This window comes from Camponotus vicinus, unplaced genomic scaffold, assembly GCF_025532165.1.
Source record: "Camponotus vicinus isolate PSW18456_S1 unplaced genomic scaffold, iyCamVici1.0 SCAF_6, whole genome shotgun sequence".
NCBI lineage: Eukaryota > Metazoa > Arthropoda > Insecta > Hymenoptera > Formicidae > Camponotus > Camponotus vicinus.
The window spans coordinates 9,060,862-9,083,499 of NW_028141978.1; the positions used below are offsets into that span (position 1 = coordinate 9,060,862).

Here is a 22,638-nt window from a genome sequence, read left to right on the forward strand (position 1 = left end):
ATTTCATTCCAACATGATTACAAAAACAATTATCACAATTGGCATTCGAAGCAGTAGCAGCAGCAGTGCAATTTATACGATTCATCCTGCCTTAAAACAATAACATTGTATATTTGTCTGTCGATACAATGTTAGGTAATTTAGCGCCACGGCGTGTTATATCACCGTTTATTTTGTTTACAAGAATATGTAATAATAGGTATATCTGTCGCAGCGCGATAGATATATTTATACAGATCTTGAGTAAAAAAATTTTTATTTTATACACAAAACTTTTTTGTGCGTTGTGGTTAAACGAAGTTTTGTAGTCGCTTCTACACATGCCTAGAATCTAATATATGTACGTTCAACGATGCTGCTGCATCTTGCTTAGATACTCGGTATATTAGGTGAGGCTTTTAAGCTTCGTACATACCTATATGCTGCTTGCCGAGAGACGGAATCTAACTTGTGAGGGTTGTTTAGAATCCATAATATGAACAGTAATGTATCATAGTAAGCAAAACTAGTAAATTGATTATGGAAATATTGATCTTAAAAAACAATCACTTTTTTGATAGTAATGTTAAAATTAAAACATACTATTTCATTTTTATATCTTTTTTATTATTATAAATATATTCTCATATATATCTTAGATTTTCTCGCTTTCCTTTACAATTAAAATATCTCGAGTTATTTTTGGATACATTTAAACATTAAATATATTTAAATATTTAATTATATATTTTTTCAAAATCTAATAATGAAAAAACGCGACGATATCTTTTCATATAAATAAAAATTTAATAATATTGTGGGAAAATCTACATAGTAGCAAAGCATATATCATTCTTTTTTTATTAAATGTTATTTTATTTTCTAATTAATTATTTAGAATAACATTATATGTGCTTTAATAAAAATATAATAATTTTATATTTATAAAAATGCTAATATTGTAATGTCGTGATTTCAAATTTTCCGAATACGCAATTCGCACGTCTATTATGCTCTTTAGCGTGGGAATCTACAATGAATAATGACAGTTGGCAGTATGGTTAATTGCTGAGTACTATGTCTGAACTATCATGTATCGTGAGATATGCAAGTTTCGGTGAAATTCGTATTACATCGAATAGCGATAAAGTATATTTATTTTACGAATTATATCGCGCTCGAATAATTAAATAACTGATAATAGGAATCATTATAGATACATGTATATTTAATACTGTACATTATTCTATTTATGTCAGTAATTGAAAATTGAAGTGTAATTTATTTAATTGAGATGAAATACTAATCACAATTATTTGTATCGCTTGTCAACAAAAATTGATATTTCATAAATAGCACAACAATTGTAAACGATAAAATTACATTTTAAATAGTTAATTAGTTGCATAAATATTTAATATCAGACTGTAGTATGTGTAATCAATGTCGATGCCATTATTGTTGATCAGTGTATGCCATATATTATTTAGTAATTTATAAAGACACGAATTTTCTTCTTATGACCTTTTTACTCTTTACGGATAAATGGACAGGCGTGACACGATGGACCACTAGTCTTTTTGTAGGAAATTGGAAATGATATCATTTCAGTTCAGTTGTTTGATTTCCCGAGGGGAATGTCACTTTTTCACAGATGAACATCAGTTTCATAGTGATGATATCGAAATGTGTGATTGAAAAGTTCAGGTTTTTTTTGTTTCCGAAGCACTAAAGCATCTTTTGAAAATGAGCAAGTCAGATTTGTGTGCATAATTAGAAATAGAAAAATAAAAATATATGACAGGAAATATAATATATATATATATATATATATATATATATATATATATATATATATATATCAAGATTAAACAATTCTATATGTTTTATTATTTGATATATTTTTAATTTCTCTAGCATAATTTTTAAATTATTTTTTTAAGAAAATATTAATTATAATATTCTTGTGAGTAAAATTTAAAAGTTTTTTCGTTTTTAAATACATGAGATTTAATATTATATAAAAGCAAGTAGTTTTAACTTTGATCGTGAACACTGACATATTAATTTTAACGAATGTTTTCATGAGACTTCAAATAAATGCATTTATCATACGGTCACATAATTAATCTGATATTATATAAGTCTATAAGCGAATTATAACAGGAAAGCACGTTTAACCAAGGTGTGGTGTTAATTATGTGTGAGCTTTAGGTGTTAGTAGTTGCAGACTTCTATTGAAATGCAAATTCGATGACACGAGACGGAAAATGTCACGAAATTTGCGGTGTAATGAAACACGTGAAACATTATCTTTTATTGATTTACGTAGCGAATTTTTTCTGAGGAAAGTACATTGAATAACGCATTACTTCGTTCCAAAATTGATTCGGTTATGGTCCCAAGAGAAAAGTCGCGTCATCAGCGACTCAGCACTGTTACGATTCAGCACATATATCCATGTTATGTGCGAAAGGTCTAAACGACTTGTAGCAAGCGAAGCCTGACAATGGTTAGACCTAGTCTACTTGAATAAATTTAATTATGGTTTTTCGCTGATAAATAACAGATATCGATATAAAAATTGTAAGAAAAGAAAGTAGAAGGGAAAAATATTATTAAAAAAATGAAATAGAATAGAAAAAGGATTTCTAATTAAAAACAAATTATTAAAATTAGCTTTATAAGATGCATATATATATGATAAGATTATGAAAGAGAAAAAGAGAAAAAATAAGACTCTGCACAGACAAAAATTTACACTTCATAAGAGAAATTTCACAAGAAATAAATTCAAACCTATTGTTTTATTATTCAAAAAGTTACTATTTATATTATTACATTTATATTATTGCAAATGAATTTGAATAATCTGATTTTGTGTGTACGTTTAAAACTCATCCTACTATTTTTTAAATAGTCACAGCTAATCACACGACTTACTACGTACAATATCTCGTCTCAGATTTGCATAAACTTTCTGTGTATGTACATTTTATAATATTATACAATTTTCTGACGAAATACTGTAGTCACGAATAGCAATTGTTATTAAGCGTTTCATTCACGCGTACCGTGTACGAACTTTATTGTAACTCTGTTGAATATGTTCGACCTTAACGCACCAGCTACAATACAGGCTGCTCTCAAGTTGAGCTCAGCATACAGGTTCAAACGATGCGGCATTCGCTTTTGTTGTGACTCATTGGTATGCATCTTGTCGCAGGCTTGTAAAGAGCTCGTATGTAAAGGACTCGGTGACATTGTTTTAGAATAAGTAACTATAGTTCAATCAGTCCTATAATTAACACTTTTTTTAGAGTCGTAATTTTTTTCGAACAGTAAGTATTGTCGTAAATTAATTATCGACTGTGAAAAAACATTGGATCCGTTAAGTAAACTATTAAAGCGATATGTAGTACAAATGGCTTAAATCATTCATATCATAATAGTGTTCGACAACTGATTTTGAATTACAATTCTGTTTTCTATCAATCTGCCGTGTTCGCAATATTCATTTATATGTATATATGTAAATTATCGCAATTGTACCGTCGGGTATACCGTAGGCAAAACTTTGATGGACTCTTGCAAGCTCCAACGAGCATTTTTGCCATACGGAAAGTTAGATTATGGATGAATTTCTATTTTGGAGGTACTGGAGATCGATTCTTTGTGACGAGCACCGTTCAAATAAATCATAAAGTTTCTCAATAGATATCAATAGAAATCAATCGTATTAAAAATATATATTGCTTTTAATTAATAATATGTAATTATAAAAATGCATATATTTGTTATTCGTTATCTCTATTAATTTTTAGATTTTTTGACACGCTACGAATTTTCAAAATTATGTTTAGTACTTACCTATGTCGTACGAATTATTTGTTATTAAACAAGAAATTTACAAGAATATAGATAAACAAGAATATTAATCTAGAATCATTTACGACGAAAAGTTTATAACAATGTATCCAATAATTTGAGCCCTTAGTTATTGTACATGACAAGGCAGCATATATGTTATAAGAGCTCGAGAAAATTGTTCTATATTTTATTTTATTCAAATCATTTATTCAAAATATATTTAAATTGTTGCAATCGATTTCCGCGATTGGCAATTAAAATGATCTCCAATTTAAATATCTCGTAATTGTCTGTGCGTCAGTTGTTGAAACATCATAGCCGATATAATTGTGTCGCTATATTGTTTGATTAATTAGAAAAAAGCCCATAGACTTCTTTTTTCTCGATCGCTTCATTCTCTTTGTACGCAAGATATTTGTACAAGACAAATGTTTCCGCTTTGTAGAGCATGCTAGTTATTATAAGGAATAAGTTGTTACAAGTCGATTTAATGAAAAGTTACAACAAGATACTTTATCTTCATTTTCTGACTATATATTTTCTCCCATAAGATAATATTTTCTAGTTTCGTCCGTCATAGGCAAAGTTTTTAATGTTCGCGAAATACTTTATGAAAAATATTTTCGTCTCATCGTTTGTTACGGAGATCTTTAATATTCTTATTATTTTGACAGCTTTTTTTAAGGGGCTAATAATTTCGAGAAATACGCCATCTCGATCATCTTGATTTTTCAGTGTCCGCAGGATATCCGTTATCTGATCGTACCGCGCGACCTAACTATTGCCGGCTCTGAAATGAACCGTCGACCGATTAGACGATGATTGGACTTAGCTCATTGCATCGACCTAGAGAATTATATTGGATCTGATCGAGGAGAATTAGGTCGAAGATTGACTTGGAAGATCGCGTAGGCATAGGTGACATTCTGACTAAGGTGAACTAAAAATCGATACATGATAGAAAATTTTATTTTTCGTTTTCGCTGTTCACGAGTTTCTCTATTTTTAAAGGCGAAATTCGACTACCTTTTTATTTTTCTTCGTCTATTTTGTATTCTTTACATGTATGAAGAAGGAGGAAAATTTCTTTTATAAAGTTTCTTTTTCACGCAAAGTTTACACAATGTTGTGTTAATCATAAAATCATCTGTAATTATAATCACTTTTGTAGTAGATTGAAAATGAAATCCATTAAAATCTATTAAACATCAAGTTTTTTTTTAGTGAACCTTTTCTCTTTGTAATTATTTTAGAATTGTTTGATATTTTTTAAAATAATTTTTTTTTCTTCTTTAGTTGCATTTACACTATATCGAACAATACTCTTGTGTGCAAACTAGTATTGATTTGAGTTAGTCGCGACGCGATCTTGTGAAATAACAAAGGCACAAAGTGATCATTATCACGCAAGATGTGTTCTATACATTTGTTATTGCTTTTATTATTATTTGTTGTTGCTTTTATTTAATAGAATTATATTACAAATAGATTACAATTTTATTTAAATGGATAGATATTATTATACATTTTATTGTGTGCATGTGCTCATTCATTAAAAAAAAATATACTTATTTCCAATTAAAATATTAAAATAAATATATATTAAAATGTGTTTGCACTTAAGTTTAAATATTTTATTGTTTTTTTATGTCCATTTGTGTTTTTACTTCAAAAGAAACTTTATGTTCCATATATGATACATCGATGACGTTGTAAGCAATAAAAATTTAAAAAATTGAATGCAATTCTCAAATCAATGATTTTATATAGGAGATATGTCGCGAACATAAATTTATATAATAACACACATTACACGAATCATTCTTCTACCTCTTATACAGAAGTGTATCCTCGTATTTCCTATTTCTTTTAGTTGTATTCATGCATGTTGTATTTTGAAAATAAATATATGAACGTCTGAAAAGGAGAATGAGAAGAAGACTATTGTCTTTTCGCACGTCACTCTTCCAATAAACTCGCTTGGACTTTCACGATATTGACAGTAGCAACCCTCAAATTAGGGCTAAAAGAAAGCAAATCGATATACGAAACAATTTGGAATTTGTTAGTTTTGTCGTAACATGCATAGCGATTAAAGAAAATAGGTTATACAATTAATTCATAAATTAATTCTCGCATTCTCAGATTTGTGATTTAATAACACTACATATGAGAAGAATAAGTCTAAAGCATAAAATTAAATTAAAGCATAAAATTACATTGCGTGGAGAAATATTAAATTTTAAAATATTAAGTTATTGATCATTTTTAATATCATAATACATATAATAATGTAATAATAGCTTTGAATAATAAATTTAGCTGAAAAGAGGTTTTTTTTTTACATTTTTACTTGAGAGTATAGCGATTTCACAGGAATCTGTTTTTTCTTATTACTTTGTATTTCATCCTATAAAATTATAGAAATACGATGCCGTCTTTGATTCGCAAACCGTATATTTTATTTCTCTCTCTACAAGATATATAATAAAGATGATATAACATCGTGGACAGTTTTAATGAAGTTGCGAAATCTTTAATATTTCTCTCTCTCTCTCTCTCTCTCTATTTCGTCAGACACTTCTCTTTTATATCGTTATTTTTACTTTGTTATATAATGAAATGCAGTGAGGCCATGTTCTAAATTATGCAAAGTTTTCTTTTCAAATTCATTGGATGTAAAATTAGAATTTGTTAAAATGTCTCTTTTTCTTTCACTGCTACTTGTTGCTATCGGAATATTTGAATTAGTCAGATTTATTTTGTAAGATAATTATATATTATAATTATATACTTATAATATTTTTTCTTGAAAATGTATTCTATAACATTTAATTGATAATTATTGTTTATATTATTGTTGTTTATATTATTGTGTAATATTTTAGTTAATTGGGAGTCTTTTTTAATTTGAACATTTAATTAAATTTACACTATATCAAAATCTTAATTGAAGCTTATCTGATACGCCACAATCGTTGATGTTCTCTGTGTCATTTTGCCATCAACAACTTTTCCCTTGCAATAAATTATTACCTTAATTAAAGTTTAGGAGGCATTTTTGCACGCGCGGATGTGTTCGAATGAATCTCGTTGGTTAAGGAAAAGGGAGCGCGGGAATCAGACGAGTACTAATGACCTCCATTTCTGCGTGTATAATATGCGCGAACAAGATTACTTTCGAGAAAAAAAAATTTCTAAGGATTCTCCCAATTATTTTAAACAGATGAAGAGTGCCTATGGAAATTATTTCGATCGATCGTACGTTTTATCGTGCTTTCATTACCTTTCAAGATCTGTTGATGTTAATCTCCTTGTAAGAGGTTCTCTTTTCTTATAAAATTGGTGCCTATGTTAGTTAGAATTCGCAAGCGTGTTTTATCGTGCTTTTTTATATTTTTCGCGATATTCTTTTCTGTTGATATTAATCTTCTTATAAAGTTTACATAATCGATGCCTACATTAGTTAAAATTTGTAGAATGTTGAAAGAAATTATCGAACTAATTTATGTTTACACTATCATGCACATTTACTATTTATTTATATTTATTGATGCATATATTAAAAATAGACAGAGTAGATATTACACTGAGAAAAAAAATTGTTAAATCTTGATTAAACTGTTCAACTAAATAATTTTTTAAATTGAAATATTTAAATTTTAATTGAAAAATTTAAGTTAAATAGATATCATGTTAGATTTAATATGTATTATTTAATTTAAATACTTAAATATTTCAATTAAAAAAATTAAATTAAAAAATATTTCCATTATAATTCAATTGAACGGTTTAGTCAAGTTAACAACATTTTTTTCTCAGTGTAGATTTTTTATATCTTAATCGTATGCGATGTGTATTTTTTAAGAATTATATTTGAATATAAAAATTAAGAAAAAACATACAAATATAAAGTGTAAATTTTTTAATCATATATTTAATCATTAATTTAATTTTCATATATTTTAATATATAATCTAAAAATCGTAGCATTACATTTAGCTAATATAATAATTTTTATTCGCTAAAAGGTAATGATGTTTTTTGCCACGTGTGCTACGAATAAATTTCTCATGTTTGTTGAATTAAATACGTTGAATGATGAATTCCCTGTGGGCGACAATATCAAATATAACGCCATCAAACGACGGCAAACTGATTTATACCTACAAAGGTTATACGGACGCAATGTTTCTAATAATCAGGATATTCACACAAGAGCTGCACAGTTGAAATTCTCTCGCTGCTTTGCGATTATATTTGCCATATCCAGTGCTTTGTTTGCTTGATTTAGTCTCACCTGCTGATTGTCAGACGAAAGAGTTACAGCATCCTATTGTAGGGCGAAAGCTTTGTTTGCCAATATATAGTTAACGATGATTAACTGGATCGTGGTTCATACCGAATCGGAATTATGTCTTCTTTTTAATATATAATGAACCGCGAACCGTTTGTAATAAAAGTTGGCCGCGACATAATCTTCTACCTACGGGTCTTCTCATAAAACCAGCTAGCTTTATGAGCTAGAAGATATTTTCTCCCACAGCAGCGCCTTTTACGACCACCCCGAGATCTTTTTTGCGCCACCCTTGCGGTATAGTTTGCGTAAGATCGCGCACGATCTTGAAAAAACCTACCGCGAAAATGTCCCATAAGGAGAAACTGTTCCCTAGATTACCTTTACTTCATCCTTATCGCATTTCATCGTATGTCTAAATATCAAAATCGCGTTTCATATCTAAATATCATACTGCTGAATTACTGTATCAATTTAAAAGGAATTAATTAAATGAGAGAGAAACATTTGGATAGCGTCATGATCGAAAATGTTTAAATAATAATTATATATATATATTCTATTTTATTCTACACGTGAGAGTTTCCATTTCAAAAAAAAATTCCACTAGCTTTTTAATCATATGTAAAATAATACTTTGAGAGATTTGATCTCAAAGTGCAATTCATTATATCTTTATATTCGGCTTTTGCAAAAATGAATGCAACGATATATCGGAAATTAATTTTGCGCGAGAAATAAAGTTTTTTTATATCATTTGAATTTCTCAGAATTTTTTAACTCGCTAAGTGAATGAATGTGAATTATCCTCTCGTATTTTATGAATTTTTAAAAATGTGAATAATATTGAGAATTGGATAGTCATATTTTCTGCTTAAATGTGTTGTCAAGCAAAGATATGAAAATAATATCGCCTGTAGAATCTATTTATCATGAATGTCGAGGAAAGCGCAAGATCAAGTTGCGAGAGTTGTCTGTATTGATAGCTTTTACCGAACTCGTGATATAACGATGCTGAAACGAGAAGAAGAACGGCTCTGTAGAAGATCGTACTCTCTATAGTCTCATCTTGTCTAGCGCCATTACTGCGCGAGGCAAGTGTACTGAGTTTTTTTAGTCTCCGACCGTGCCACATACCTAAAGCGTAAAATGCTCCCTACAAAAAGCTTCGCGATGTTAGAAACTATATTAGTCTACGTGCACTGTGCGTTACTTCACGCTTTCCCGTTGCGAAGCATCGCGTTACCATGTTATTTCGCGTGGGAATACATTTAATATAAATTATATTTCTCCGTAAAAAAGTCTTTTTTTTTAAAGGAATATATTGCAAGTGGAAACGCGAAAGAGTATAATAATAAGAGTATAATAAATATATTATAAAAATATTTATATTTATAAAATTACTTTATATAGGAGATATTTAACATATGTGTGTTAATTAGAAAATTTAATTATGATGTTTCAAAACTTATTAAATTTTATCATTGAAATTTAAAAGAAAATTATTTAAAATTTATGAAAATACAGGTTCCACAGTGCGACAATCGTTGTAATACATTTTTTATATCACGCCAAGTTTTATTTCGTTGGAAATGTTTGCGTGACATTCACGAGAGTTCCGATTGTACAATTCTAGAAATTACGGGCATCCAGGACAAGATCATCGCTGCAGAAACGCACGATACCAATTATGCTAACTACATGCAAATATTAAGTGATGCTACCGTTGATCGTTAGGAACGATAGAAAGGAGATATACGACATTCACATAAATGACATTATCCAGTGATGTGGAAAGAAAAGGAAAAAGAGAGAGATAGAGCGGTCTATGATTAATAATATCATAATATTGTTTTCAAGTGATACCTACTGATAATTTATCGTTTATGAGATATTGATATTTCCTACGCTTTAAAATAACTTTAACGATTGAAATTAATTCGACATAGAGACACAATTTTCTCCAATATCAGTGTTTTGAATTTGAATTGACTAACAGAGCAAAAATTTCTTGACAAGTGTCATATGGATATTTAATATAGGAAAATATCGATCTGACTCTTTTTTATTTCATAATCGTACGTTCAAAACAAACTTCTATCATTACCTCTGTATTTGTGCCGAAAAACTTCAAACATAAAAAATAGATTGGAACAATTTGATTGTGATATCGAACAAGTTTTATTGTGAATGTGATACTACAAAAAATGACGAACTGGTTACTTACTTTATATGTTGATCGAATAGCGAAAGATTATTTATGATATAACTATTGAGCGATTATTGACCGATTTTGCGTAATGTACAGCAATGAGAGTCTGTCGAAATTTGTTCAAGAAAATAATGGTGTTGTGCATGCGTGAAATTAACTGTCAAACAAAGGAGAAATTTTTGTCGGGCAGTGCAGTTGCAAAAAGGGTTCGTTAACGTCCGCGCGTCATCAGAGAAGAGTGGCTGGTATATTTCGCTTTGTTGTATCGCGAGCTTGTTCCACGAGCAAGTTTATTTCCGATACTGAGCTCGATCAGCGATCGAGCGAACGCGGAAAATTCCATGCCATGATGATGAAGTGTGATGAGAGAAAGCGCGAAATGTTCTCGCGACGCGCTTGCAGCGAAAGCGGGCCGCATCCTGGGATAGCGGGATACGGTAACGTGCCTGTTGGTCATCTCTGGGGGAAACGAAATCAAGGACGCACCTCGGCGCCGATTGTCGGCCACGCGAGACCGCCCGCTATAATCTTAAGGACGAGAAGAAGCTGGCCTGTCGCACCCACACATTGCCGAAGGTAAGCGATCGATTTCGCTTCATCTCGATTTTCTCCATTTTACACGGGTTGTTCCGATTAGTCGATATATTTGCGTATCTTTGGATCGATAGTCAAAATTTGTTCGAAAATTTAATCATCTTTGTTTTTTTTTACATTTAATTATAGATTAATTTGAATGGTTAAATTTAAATTCCGTAAAGTATACACCAAGTTTTCTTATCACGAGTAAAGTTTGTGAATATAAATGTATAGTTACTTGCATTGAGCAACATTACTCTTAAAGATTACAATGCAAAGTAGTTTCTTATTTCCAGAATATTTAAGATTTATCAGAAATTGATATAAATATCAATTATTTTCAGTTAATATGCGATGCGGATTTTTTCCAGATATGATACTAAATGTAATAGAAGAAAATTTTCAGTTTCTTTAGAGAAAAAAGGAAGTGGGAGGGAATACTTTGTACGAGACTGATTTTATTAGCTCTTTATGTGTACATTTATATATAAATTGCTTTATTAATATATGACGAATTATTGTTTTAACCTGAAATTGCGCGATCTAATCTAAGAATATATACACTAAAAATAAATTTCTATAAATAATATAATGAATATAATAAATTTAAATTTGATGTTTAATGGAATAAAATCAAAAATCAAATAATTTTAATGTTATAAATATATAATTCTTAAAAGTTTTTAAAACAATTATTACACACTTAAATTTTAATCATTTATTTTGCTTTATAATAAAATTATATTTATATTTATTACTTTGTAATAAAATTCTATTTTTCACGCTTGATGTGCAGAATAATACTTGTTGCAATACATCTATAGCAAGTTAGCACAACAGATAGATTCCATACACAATATCTCAATTGCCATTTTTGCAACATTAAATACAGAACGGAATTTTTTGTTTATCTGGCTACGATAAGTAATATAAACAAAAATGTATATGTGTGTATGTGCGCGGATATATGCGCGTTGATGTTATTTCCGTTGTTACGGATCATATTGATATCACGCTTCGTTACAAGTAGAAGTCCTCTTTATTCTCGCATGCTATTCTCTTCCGCTTCGTCCGATATTCGAGTGGAGCGACATATTGGGATTAATTATCTGTCAGCGAATCGAGAAATTGTTAAATGTATTTTACGACCTGAGCAGAAACCATACCCCTTTCTATCCTCAGATTATGGGGATTTGTTCATCCTGATGCGGGTATGACGTGAATAAGACGACTCTTCTCAGTCATCGGATCCTCTCATCTCATTGTTGTATTCACGTCTTTATACTTTCTCCGATTTTGTTGTGTTGCCGTTTTGACTTGACTTGACTTTTTTTGTTTGAATTCAGTCGAGCGCGAGCAAAAAGAGTTTAATGACGTTATTGCAATCTTTAAAGTGAAATTGCGTCCTTTCTGGAAGTCTTGTTTCCGTTATATACAAATAATAGGAAGACAGGTTGATAATTGCTTTTGTAATGATTTCCTGTTGTTGAGTGAAATGAAAAAAAGAGATAACGTAAATTAATCGAAAAAATGTTTCTTTTTTAATTTAATACAATTTTTGTTGTTGTTTGACACGATCTCGTATAATGTTACCAAGCTAGGTTACATATAACGCTATGAATGCCATACACACATTAGTAGAAGTTAATACTGACCATAAGGCTGCTTGTTTGCACAAGCTTCTGCTTATACTACTTATATTACGTCAAAGTGCTATGCGGCGTAGTTGCATTTTGCTTGAATTAAATTGTGTCATCAAGGGATTAAGTGTCATTACTTGAATATGCAAATTCAAATATATGGTGATGTTTCTTTTCTGTTGCAAATTTAATTATTTTTAACATATTTTTAGTATATATATGTATATATTTATAGTATTCTGTTATTTATTAATATTTTCGATGATTTTATGACTATATCATATATTTTTGTTGATATTTTTTGTAGAAATGAACACTTTTGGCGTATAATTACTTAAAATGCTAATTTTGATGCGTTTTGCAATTTTTCTTTACAATTTCTTGCTTCATCGCGTTGGCGCCTCTTGTCGATACCCTGTATCGTCTTCTTTTACAATTATCAACTGCTTATGAATTATTAATGGTGATATGACTTAGTGCTTTTGTAAAGAATAAATCGCACCGACTTTATCTCCCTGAACGTAATATTTTCACAATAGCAAGGAACAATTATTTATTCAATGAAAAAGCAAGGGAAAAATGTTGTGTCAAAATATATCGTATCAAAATACATGATGATAACATTTAATAAAACAGATAGATGTTACGTATCTCTTTCTCGTTTCTACTTTAGCACGAGGTTAGAATAGAATAGTATTTTGCGAGCAAATATAACTACATAATGCAGAATGCTTTTTCCTTGAGTGACTGCTAAATAAATAATAATCTCTACGCATTTACATAGCCAAGAATATTATACGATGTCAAACAAGGAGCCTCAGTTTTTTTCTAAATTAAAGCAACAAAGATTAGTAATAACGTAGTAATCTGTTAAGAAATCAATTAACAGCAAAATTTAATATTTAAAATTGTTTGTTCCTCGTGTGTGTATCTTTTATATATATGTTCATTTATTATATTTAGCTACAAGCATTGTGCGAACTAACGTAGCAAACTTGTTTACATCATTAAAAGCAGCTTAAGCACAGGAATTACCAAGAATCTTTCTTTTAGAATTTTATTGAAGAGGATATAATTCACTTGTAAACTATCGTTTTTTAAAGCAGAGCTAACGATATATTATCATTAGTACAAGCTTAAATATTTTATGTCACATTTTTGGAATGGATTAACAATGTAATCTCATGTTTCATATCATTAGATTTTCGAGTGTAAAATAAATGCTAAAATTCCATTTTTATATTTCAAAAATAATACAAAATATTTCAGATTATTTAAATTATAATCTCAGTATTCAAATTGAGTTTGCAAACATATTCTTTTTATTAGATTTTTATGCAGTATTATATTATCGATTTCTTTGCAAACAAGATGTGATTAAAATAAGATTTTTGTTTCTTTTTTTCCTAACTCTCTCTGTTATGACAGGAAAATTAGTCGTGAAATAAACTTTTGTTAGGTTTTTTATATGTGCACATCTCATCAACCCTATTTTTTGCGAGAAATACAAGAATACCTTAGATTTCTCTTTTTCCCTCTATGTTCTCTCTTTCTTTCTCTTATACTCTTTTTTTTATAAAATATTATAACAAATATTTTTTTATAAAATTAATTTATTAATTTATAAAAGATTATTTTATAAAAAGTGTTTCATTTAATGAAAATAGTTTTTCTTGCGATTTGTTTATTCATTGACTCAATATTACAATTTTGATAATTAATTCTTAAGTTAAATTTCTATTAGAATAAAATTTATTTGAAATTATAGATATGTGTGACAAAAAAAGTAAGATTTTATTAGCTGTTATATCATTAAAGTGTGTTGCAAAAAATCTTCATTTTTCAGCAACATAAAGACGCAAAAGTTTTGCTAGTTTGTAGAAACAAACATCATCCTTTTGAAACTGCAGTCTAGAGGAAATACGATATTTTCCTCGAATACATCTTGCATCATGCAGAGAAAGCGTTTTTTTTTCTGAAACATTTCTACATCAAAGCGAATAGACATTTCTCCAAAAGAACTGTGAAAACATCAATGATGAACACATTATACTTATTTGCAAGAATATAGGGGAATGGTACAAGCAGCAAATAATTCACGTTAAATTGAAATTTTATTTTTTTATAAAAATATAAAAGAGTGACCGTGTAAAAAGCTTGTTGTACACATTTTCTATTTGTCATATTTATAAAATATCTCGCATATCTAAAGGTATATTTTAATTATCGTGGTACAAAGTTACTATTGCTGTCGTTTCAATCATAATTATTTGAATGTATTAAAATTAGATGGATAGTAACAATATATATACAGAATAAATTAGAATTTTTATGAGAAACATCACCTTTTTGAGGACATCTTTTTGAGATCTCTTATGAGAATAATCATTATAATGTTAAAATTTTTTGTCTTAATTTTTGTTGAAATGTTATATGTATTTCAGAATTTCTGACCATCTTCTATAGATAATAGATATGCATTTTGTCTTTCTTTCTCGATTTTCATAATTAATCTGAATATTGATGCAATACACATATATACACACACATTTTAAATTTCACAAATTTTAACTGTGCTTAAGAAAATATAGGATAAGATATTAAAGGATGAAAATTTAATTGAGACGAAATTTATTCAAGATTAATATTTAATTAGAGAATTTCGTGTTTATTATACTTGTAGGATGATTAATAGATTTTCAATGCAATTCAAGAAAGAGAAAAAGAAAGAGAAACAGAGATAGAAAGACGACACACTCAGATTTTAATATTCCTGTGTTGTGAACTACTTTCTGTGAATGTCGTGCATCGATCGAACATGTCTTTCTGCACACGCACATGTATATGTGGAAAGAGTTAGCGTATAGATTTATTAAATATTTAATCTTGTCATTGCAATATTTCAATTGCATCTCAGAAATTTTCTATATGGTATTGTAATTCAATCGTTCAACTTTCAAGTGAAAAATTTATGCATACTTTATTTCGATAATTAATTTTTCATGTATATTGTGTTAAATATGATCTATTTATGTTAAGGCAATATACGACTATAATTTTAAACTTAAGCAAACTTTTGCAAATGTTTCTTTACTTAAATTTAACGTTTAGAAATAAGATATTATTATTATTCTTTTTCCTTACACGCGTTTTTATTGCTCCGATTATCTTTGTGAATTTTAGCTAACAAAATTAGATTATTCCTCTCATTTTTAAGAAACAAGTTCCGACTGTAACATACTTTCTGCATATTCTCGTGTCGAATTGAAGAATAATCGTAAAGAACAGAAAATCGTTGCGAGAAATGGAGATCTTGAGAAATCGTATACATTTGTGTTGAACTAAAATACGTAAATCTCTCCGTTCTTTGTATCTGTATTTGACAGTGAGAGGATAGTACAGAAACTCGCCTTCCTTCACTGGAAAGATAATTCCTTTTGTATGTTCGGTATTAATTATCGGAAAGTTTAAATTGTATTAAAGATATCCTTGACACTAATTATTATATTCTTGTGTTCGCTTTTTAATAAAACATAATTTTTAACAATTTTTCAAGAATTTCATTTAATTCGTTAAAATCATTCATGATTTTGTTATCATAAATTATTTTATACTTAAATTTATATAATTAATTTTATTTTTATATTTTTTCAATATTTTTGTTTCTATTGTGTTTCTTACGAAAAGATTGTATTACTAATTTTTAGCTCTTTTAAAAGTTTCCTTCTTAAAGATTGCGTATGCATAATATGCTCACGATACTCTTCGTCGGCATAACTATTTGTTCCAACTTGTGTTAATGTTCGCTAGCTACAAGATGAAATTGGTTCTCTACTGTATCTCTATCCCTTCACTGTGGTATTTACCATTATGGGGAAACAAGCACCGGATTTAGAGCATACAGCGATTAAGTGGTGTATGTAGCTGCGTGCATACTACGTATTCTGTATTCAATAAATGGAGATTCCTTAGAGTTTGTATTACGACTGTATATAATACGCATATATACAGGGTGTTCCATTTTAACTTTGCCATCGAAATATCTCGTAAAGTCTAAAAGATACGAAAAAATGTTTCAAACAAAAGTTGTAGGATTTCGAGGGGGACATCTGATGGTGACTTTGACTTTGACCTTGAGAGGTTGAATTTAGTGGTCATTTGAAGTTCAACTTAATTTTTTTAAATGGAACCCCTTATTTTTTATTACATATTCTTGTAGCTCACCTCGAGAGCTTTCCAAAACACTATAATTAAGTTAGTTTTCATTAAGTACTTTCCGAGTTATGAGGTTTGAAATCATTTCTTAATTTTACATAAACCGTAAAATATCTTGTAAAATATTCATTTTTCGATTATCTTACCTTAATACTTTTATATACAAAATAATGAGAGGAATCAATTGATGTAAAGAAAACACATAGTTGTTTCGAAGAAAAAATATGTAATTGTTAATTGCAAATTACATATTTTTTCTTCGAAACAACTATGTGTTTTCTTTACATCAATTGATTCCTCTCATTATTTTGTATATTAAAGTATTAAGATAAAATAATCGAAAAATGAATATTTTACAAGATATTTTACGGTTTATGTAAAATTAAGAAATGAATTCAAGCCTCATAACTTGGAAAGTACTTAATGAAAACTAACTTAATTATAGTGTTTTGGAAAGCTCTCCAGGTGAGCTACAAGAATATGTAATAAAAAATAGGGGGTTCTATTTAAAAAAATTAAGTTGACCTTCAAATGACCACTAAATTCAACCTCTAGGTCAAAGTCAAAGTCACCATCAGATGTCCCCCTCGAAATCCTAAACTTTTGTTTGAAACATTTTTTCGTATCTTTTAGACTTTACAAGATATTTCGATGGCAAAGTTAAAATGGAACACCCTGTATAATGAAAAATACGTTATTATATACATATTATAAACTCACATCGTAAGCAAAAAGTACAAACATCGATCTTTTTATCTCGGTTTATCTATATTATGATCTGATTAAAAGTTTAATGAAATTATAATTATAATAGGCGAAATCTTTACTGTGGACAGAATAAGAAAAATGATACCTAGCTATTAGTAATATTGTTTCTTTTTTGAGAAAAATTAAAATCAAATTAAGATCCATCTTTTTCACGATAAGGAAAAATTTACATATATATAAAAAAGTTATATACTTATAAAAAAATTATATATATCTTATAAAAAAAGACTTAAAAAATTAGAAAATATTTATAAATTTATTGTAAACTCCGATATAATGAAAATCTGTAGAATGTGATTTATTTTATTATTTTTCTTACTTCTTATATATTTGAATATTTGACAATTCGATAAAATACACAATCCGATGATAGATGGATGAAAAATAAACGGCGTTACACAGTAAGACGGTGAAGTTACGTCGATTTGATCAAATATATATATATGCACCAACCCCGTTTATAACATTTTTATCACCTTTGATATCTCTATACTTTGCGACGTTTCGCGTCGCGCGCGATTATCGGGCGACGTTTCGGGAAATGAGACGACGAAGCTAGAGACGGATAGTACTTTATCATATACGCGATAGTGCAGATCGAGAATTTGCAATCTGCAATGTACAGCACGATCGTTTTTAGTTCACATCTCGACGGAAGCACGAAACCACTTTAGCGTATATTAACCCCTGTATCCGCGCGTGACAGCGGAAGTTATGTCCATTTGTCACATGTCATATAACCGATATCCTCCGCGCCGATATTTTCGCCTTTACGTGAAAGTGTTTTTTTTTCACATGCGCGGAAACCCCGAGAATACAAGTGCCAGTTGTTGAAGTCGATATATCTCGAGCTGTTCATTCAGTCTGCACTTCATAGCTGAATGATTATAGAATCAGCGAAGTTTATTCACGGGTATTGTATTCACCGAAAACTTGGATTTTGCTGAAATGATGAAGAATATCATTTATCGATCGGTCTATTAATTTGCGAAACTCTTCAACGTTCTCAAACGTTACCTTTGACATGTTATTTAAGTTCGTACTTGGAAATTTGATTAAATATTGACTCATGAAATATCAGATAGATTCGATAGAGACGTGCGACATATGAATGAATATTTTTTATAACGATATAATTCTACATCGCAAAAGTGTGAATTTAAAATTATGAATGACAAGCTTCTATTGCTTTAATCAAGAACAAACTCTGTAAAGTTGTAGAATAAAGCTGATTCTCTTCTGAATATAATTACTTGGAAAGAATGGTTAGTTTAAGAATCGTTTACATAAATGTTAAGAATCTCTATGTTATTTACATACAGTTTTGTTGTCTTTGTGTTAAACATTCTAACGTTGAAAATAACGTTGAAAATATTTCAGTTTGTTTTTTAATAAGTTTATATATATTTTTTTTCTTTTGTACTTATCAAGTATTAAATTATTAATTATTTAAGGAATATTTTTCTTTTGTTTAATTAATTGAACAAAACAGTAATTTACATATAAGATAATTAAATATATGAATTACGCTTTAACAAGTATCGACCTCGTTTTGCAAATATCTATAGGCATCAAGAAATCGTCAGAGATAGTAAAATTTTTAATTCTTAACATGTATTTCTGTATGTTAATCTATAATATACAGAATATGCGAGTTATAACGTAGAACAGCCTACATGAATTTAGAATGACATTGTGTTTACAATTCTAATCCCCGGAAACCTAGATAAACCGTACTTAGACAATAATTAGTAACGGTGATGCATAGAAATCCTGTTTTCCTGAATCCGTTGAATTAAACTTGGACTTTCAATGTGTATCTGCTTAATTTAGTTACGTTGAATGTGGTAAAGGGATCTATTTCAAACGATAGTTTTTAACTTTATATATTATTTTATGTAGTTTATGAAACGTAATTGCAGCTCTTCCTAATTGCATATGGCTTTCAACGCGTCATTTCTCGTACAATGCACAAAAACCACATAGTATTAAACATGGTTAAAACTCTAATTACTTCTTCGTCGAGTAACATTGGATGTTGTTTAAACCTTTTAGTTTAAAGTACATTCATGACGATAAAATGATTATATACAATTTATTCTATTATTGTGATTAGACAGAGTTAAAATATCCAATGTAGAAGCAAATGACAAGAAGTGTTATTATATAAACTATATATCTGCTGCACATTGTTTGCATAAGTTTGACGTAATATGTCGTGAGCATCGAGTGGCCGCTGATTAAACTGTACAGAATGACCATCGATTACACGTTCGGCTAGCAACCGTGCATAACACGGGGGAAATCAGGTAAATTGGACAAATTTAACTATTCAAGTCTATCGCGCCGCAAGTTGATGCTACCGTAAAAATGTGACATGTGTGCGTCAGTTTAAGTAAGGTCTCATTCGGTTTCATTTATTAAATCGACACGTCAAACTCAACTTTTGCCACACAGAAAGCGTTTTATCGATGCATGAAATCCAATTCCGCACGAATTTCGTTAATAAGAGCATATATTAGACCCAGGATAGGATAGGTATCCGCTTTTGATTAGGTCACGCGATAGAATTTAGGGTATTGCGTATATATTACAGTATAATACGAATATAATCTTGGCGAAGAATATGGAGCGCATTTAGTGAATTATGACAAACAAAACTAGAGTCTATATAACTAGAGTCTATATAATAATGATCGATAAGAGAATATTTTTACTTGAAAAGATGTTGAGATTATGGAGAATTATCGAGAATTATCGAGAATTGTATATTGTATATTATGGAGGAAAATCGTGAAATTGTTTATGAATCATTTATGATTATAATCATAAGAATCGCTGACATAATGAGCGCAAAGCTTTCGCGTAACTTATTATTGTGCCGAGTGGTCAATGTGTCTGCAATGCAGTTATGGAGTTACGGGTTGGTATCGACCTGTTATACGGCAGTCATCAACCTGCCGGCAGGTAAGTGTGTACACACAGGTATGTCGTGAACGGCGAAGGAAGAATTGATCGTGCTACGTCGCCGCGCCGCAACCGTCGGTATTTCCTTCGGAATTTCTATCGCGGAATTTTAACGGGCTTTAAAACACACAAGCGTCTCTTTTTATTAATGCATATTCGAATTCATAATCAGTCATAAATAGTCGACTTACGCGATCGAAACTCCAATATTTTATAATGTTATTACGAGTATAACACACATATTTACATTTTAAATCGAGCTTATAAAGGGGTTATAAAATCCATGTATTCATTATAATATATTAATTTTGCATTAATTTCAGGGTAATAATATTGTATATTTATAACAATAGAAATTCGTGTAATTTTGATATGAATTTGTAATCAACGGTAAATAGTAATCGTGCGGTTAACTTCGATATTTCATAATTTTATACATAATTTTTAAATTGCTCGCAAATTCATAAACATGATGGTAACACTCTCGCATCTGCATATTTATTATAATATATTAATTTCGATAATTTGTATACATTAATTTAATTTTAATTTAATTTAATTTAATTTTAAAGTAATAACATCATAGCATAGAAGAAATATATAACATAATAAATATCTTATATATATAATAAATATCTATTTGTTGATTTTTCAGGATGTACTTCGATGCTCATATGTCATTATTGACAGAGTCACTCAGAAATAATCAAATGAAAACTTTAGTAATAATCGATGACATTCCACTTTTATGACAAATATATCTTCATTTTACAACTTTTATTTTTATTGATCGATTGTTCTGAATAGTTTCTTAATGCCCTCATTTTTAACTTAAATATATATGGTATATACATATATATGTGTGTGTGTATAGAAAATCAGTTAAAGTTAAAGCATCTTATATATACATATAAACAATGTCGAAGATTTGTAAATATACATTTTACTATCTATGGCATGTGAAACATTTTACGAAGAAGAGTAAAACAATTGTGCCTCATGCTACATGATTTATGTTTTGCATCACGTACAATCACATTTTGAAATATATTTTCTTATATAGCATGACAAAACATTCATAAATGTCACCGCAAATGCGAGACGCTTGTGGAACATTAAACCTTAAGTGAAGTAGTAAAATTTTATTGACATAAATAGCTGGTCGTGCCCTAACATAAACCATATAAATTTCAAAAAATGGTAAAGTGGCGTCACTTGTACAGGAATAAATAAAAGGTAACGAGCGATTTATACAGACAAACGTTTTTATCCACTTGAGTAAACACAGTGTGATTTAATGCTAACTTCCGCACGTGCATTTGTCTCATATAATTATAATAATTAAAATTCAAAGATAGTTGAGACGAAAATCGCATATTTAGAGAATAAATAATTTATGAATTTCGACGAGAATTGTGTGTAAGCAGAGCATTATATGCATTATATATGTTATTTGACATCGCGTTTGCGTCAATTCTATGAACTGCAGCAAACTACAAGCACATTTTTATTTAATTATGGCACAACCATACAACAATACATATTCCCATTTATTAATCCGAACAAAGAGATATATATTTTTATTTTTCTGATTGAAAGAAAAAAGTAATTAAAAAATTCATCAAAGAATTGATGTACTATTTAGTTTGAGGCATTTTATATATAATTTCTGATATTTAATAATTATTATAATTTTTAATATTATTAATATTGTAGTGAGAAATGTTTTTTCTTTTTGATCGCATTGTGTTAAAGTTCGTATATTTTTTCAATGTACTTTTATAGCTATAAAACCTCAAAATTTTATTCTATTTACATTAAATATATCAGTGGTGCGCTCTGATTTCGATTCTCAAGAACGCGAAAGGGTAGTTTAGTCAAGGGATTTTGTAGAATTCTTCCTTATCCCTGCGTCGGTACGAAGTTTTTATGCGGAGCTTGGTTTTGTATGGCGATCGATAAGTCCCATAGCGTTTAAATATCTCGTTTTATCCAACGAAAAGCCGACTGTCGGAAAGATTGATAACAATATGAATTTTTGCGCTATAAAACGCTAATAATATAATTATAAATTTACCCATATAATTATTAATTTACGAAATTACTGATATAAA

General features: G+C 29.2%; 1 protein-coding gene across 2 annotated transcripts in view; it reads left to right on the forward strand.

Annotated features, from left to right (window-relative positions):
* The window catches only part of Dnc (phosphodiesterase dunce), a 315,712-nt gene that overhangs the window by 23,388 nt on the left and 269,686 nt on the right, over positions 1–22,638 (forward strand). Inside the window, exon 1 of one of the 2 annotated variants that reach the window (XM_083101565.1) lies at positions 10,693–10,934. The exons of the other annotated variant lie outside the window; for it this stretch is intronic. Coding sequence (XP_082957691.1) covers positions 10,705–10,934 — 230 coding nt within the window. The 5' untranslated portion in view covers positions 10,693–10,704. Of the gene's footprint in view, positions 1–10,692; positions 10,935–22,638 lie in introns of those variants that run through there. 2 annotated transcript variants of the gene reach the window in all.